Source organism: Penaeus monodon, chromosome 33 (assembly GCF_015228065.2).
Source record: "Penaeus monodon isolate SGIC_2016 chromosome 33, NSTDA_Pmon_1, whole genome shotgun sequence".
NCBI classification, from domain to species: Eukaryota; Metazoa; Arthropoda; class Malacostraca; order Decapoda; family Penaeidae; genus Penaeus; species Penaeus monodon.
Window position 1 is genome coordinate 24,705,318 of NC_051418.1, and position 569 is coordinate 24,705,886.

At 44.5% G+C, this 569-nt stretch overlaps 1 protein-coding gene across 1 annotated transcript in view; it reads left to right on the forward strand.

Moving 5' to 3' along the window:
* Positions 1-569, forward strand: part of LOC119594181 (restin homolog) — a gene marked incomplete at its 5' end in the record, with an annotated part of 24,204 nt that overhangs the window by 16,135 nt on the left and 7,500 nt on the right. The window contains 1 exon segment of the mRNA XM_037943251.1: positions 287-433. Coding sequence (XP_037799179.1) covers positions 287-433 — 147 coding nt within the window.

Sequence of the window (569 nt, forward strand, 5' to 3'; positions counted from 1 at the left end):
TAGTCGATTCTTTTTCATTGTTGTTCGTTTTTTGGTGGATTTTTTTTTCTGTTTGTACTGGTGCGTTTGCTTTTTTTTCCTTGAGGTAAAGGGTATTTATTTTTATTTTTTTCGGGGACTTGATCTTTTTATATATTTTTGTAAGATATCCAACATTGTTATTTCCTTGATTACCAACTTTCCTCCCCCTTATTTTGTACACATTTGCAAACTTTTCCCCCCCTGGAGATAATTACTCCCCCCCCCCCCATTTACCCCGGAGAACTGACCCCTTTCCCCCCGGCAGACGAGAGCACAGCAGCAGTGCGCAGGCTTCAGGAGGCAGCGGAGAAGAGCGCGAGCGAGCATGAGCAGAAGGCGCAGCAGTTGGAGCAGAAGCACCGACAGACTCTCGAGCAGATTAACAAACAGCACCAGCATGAACTCGATCTGGGTCAGTTGCGTTTCCTAATTAGAGAGAAATAGGTGAATGCTAGTACTATGAACGCCTGATGGTGAAGATGGTGAAGGTAGTAAAGAAATGATGATAGTAGGGATGATGGTAATGATACTAGCGGCAGTCAGGTTGT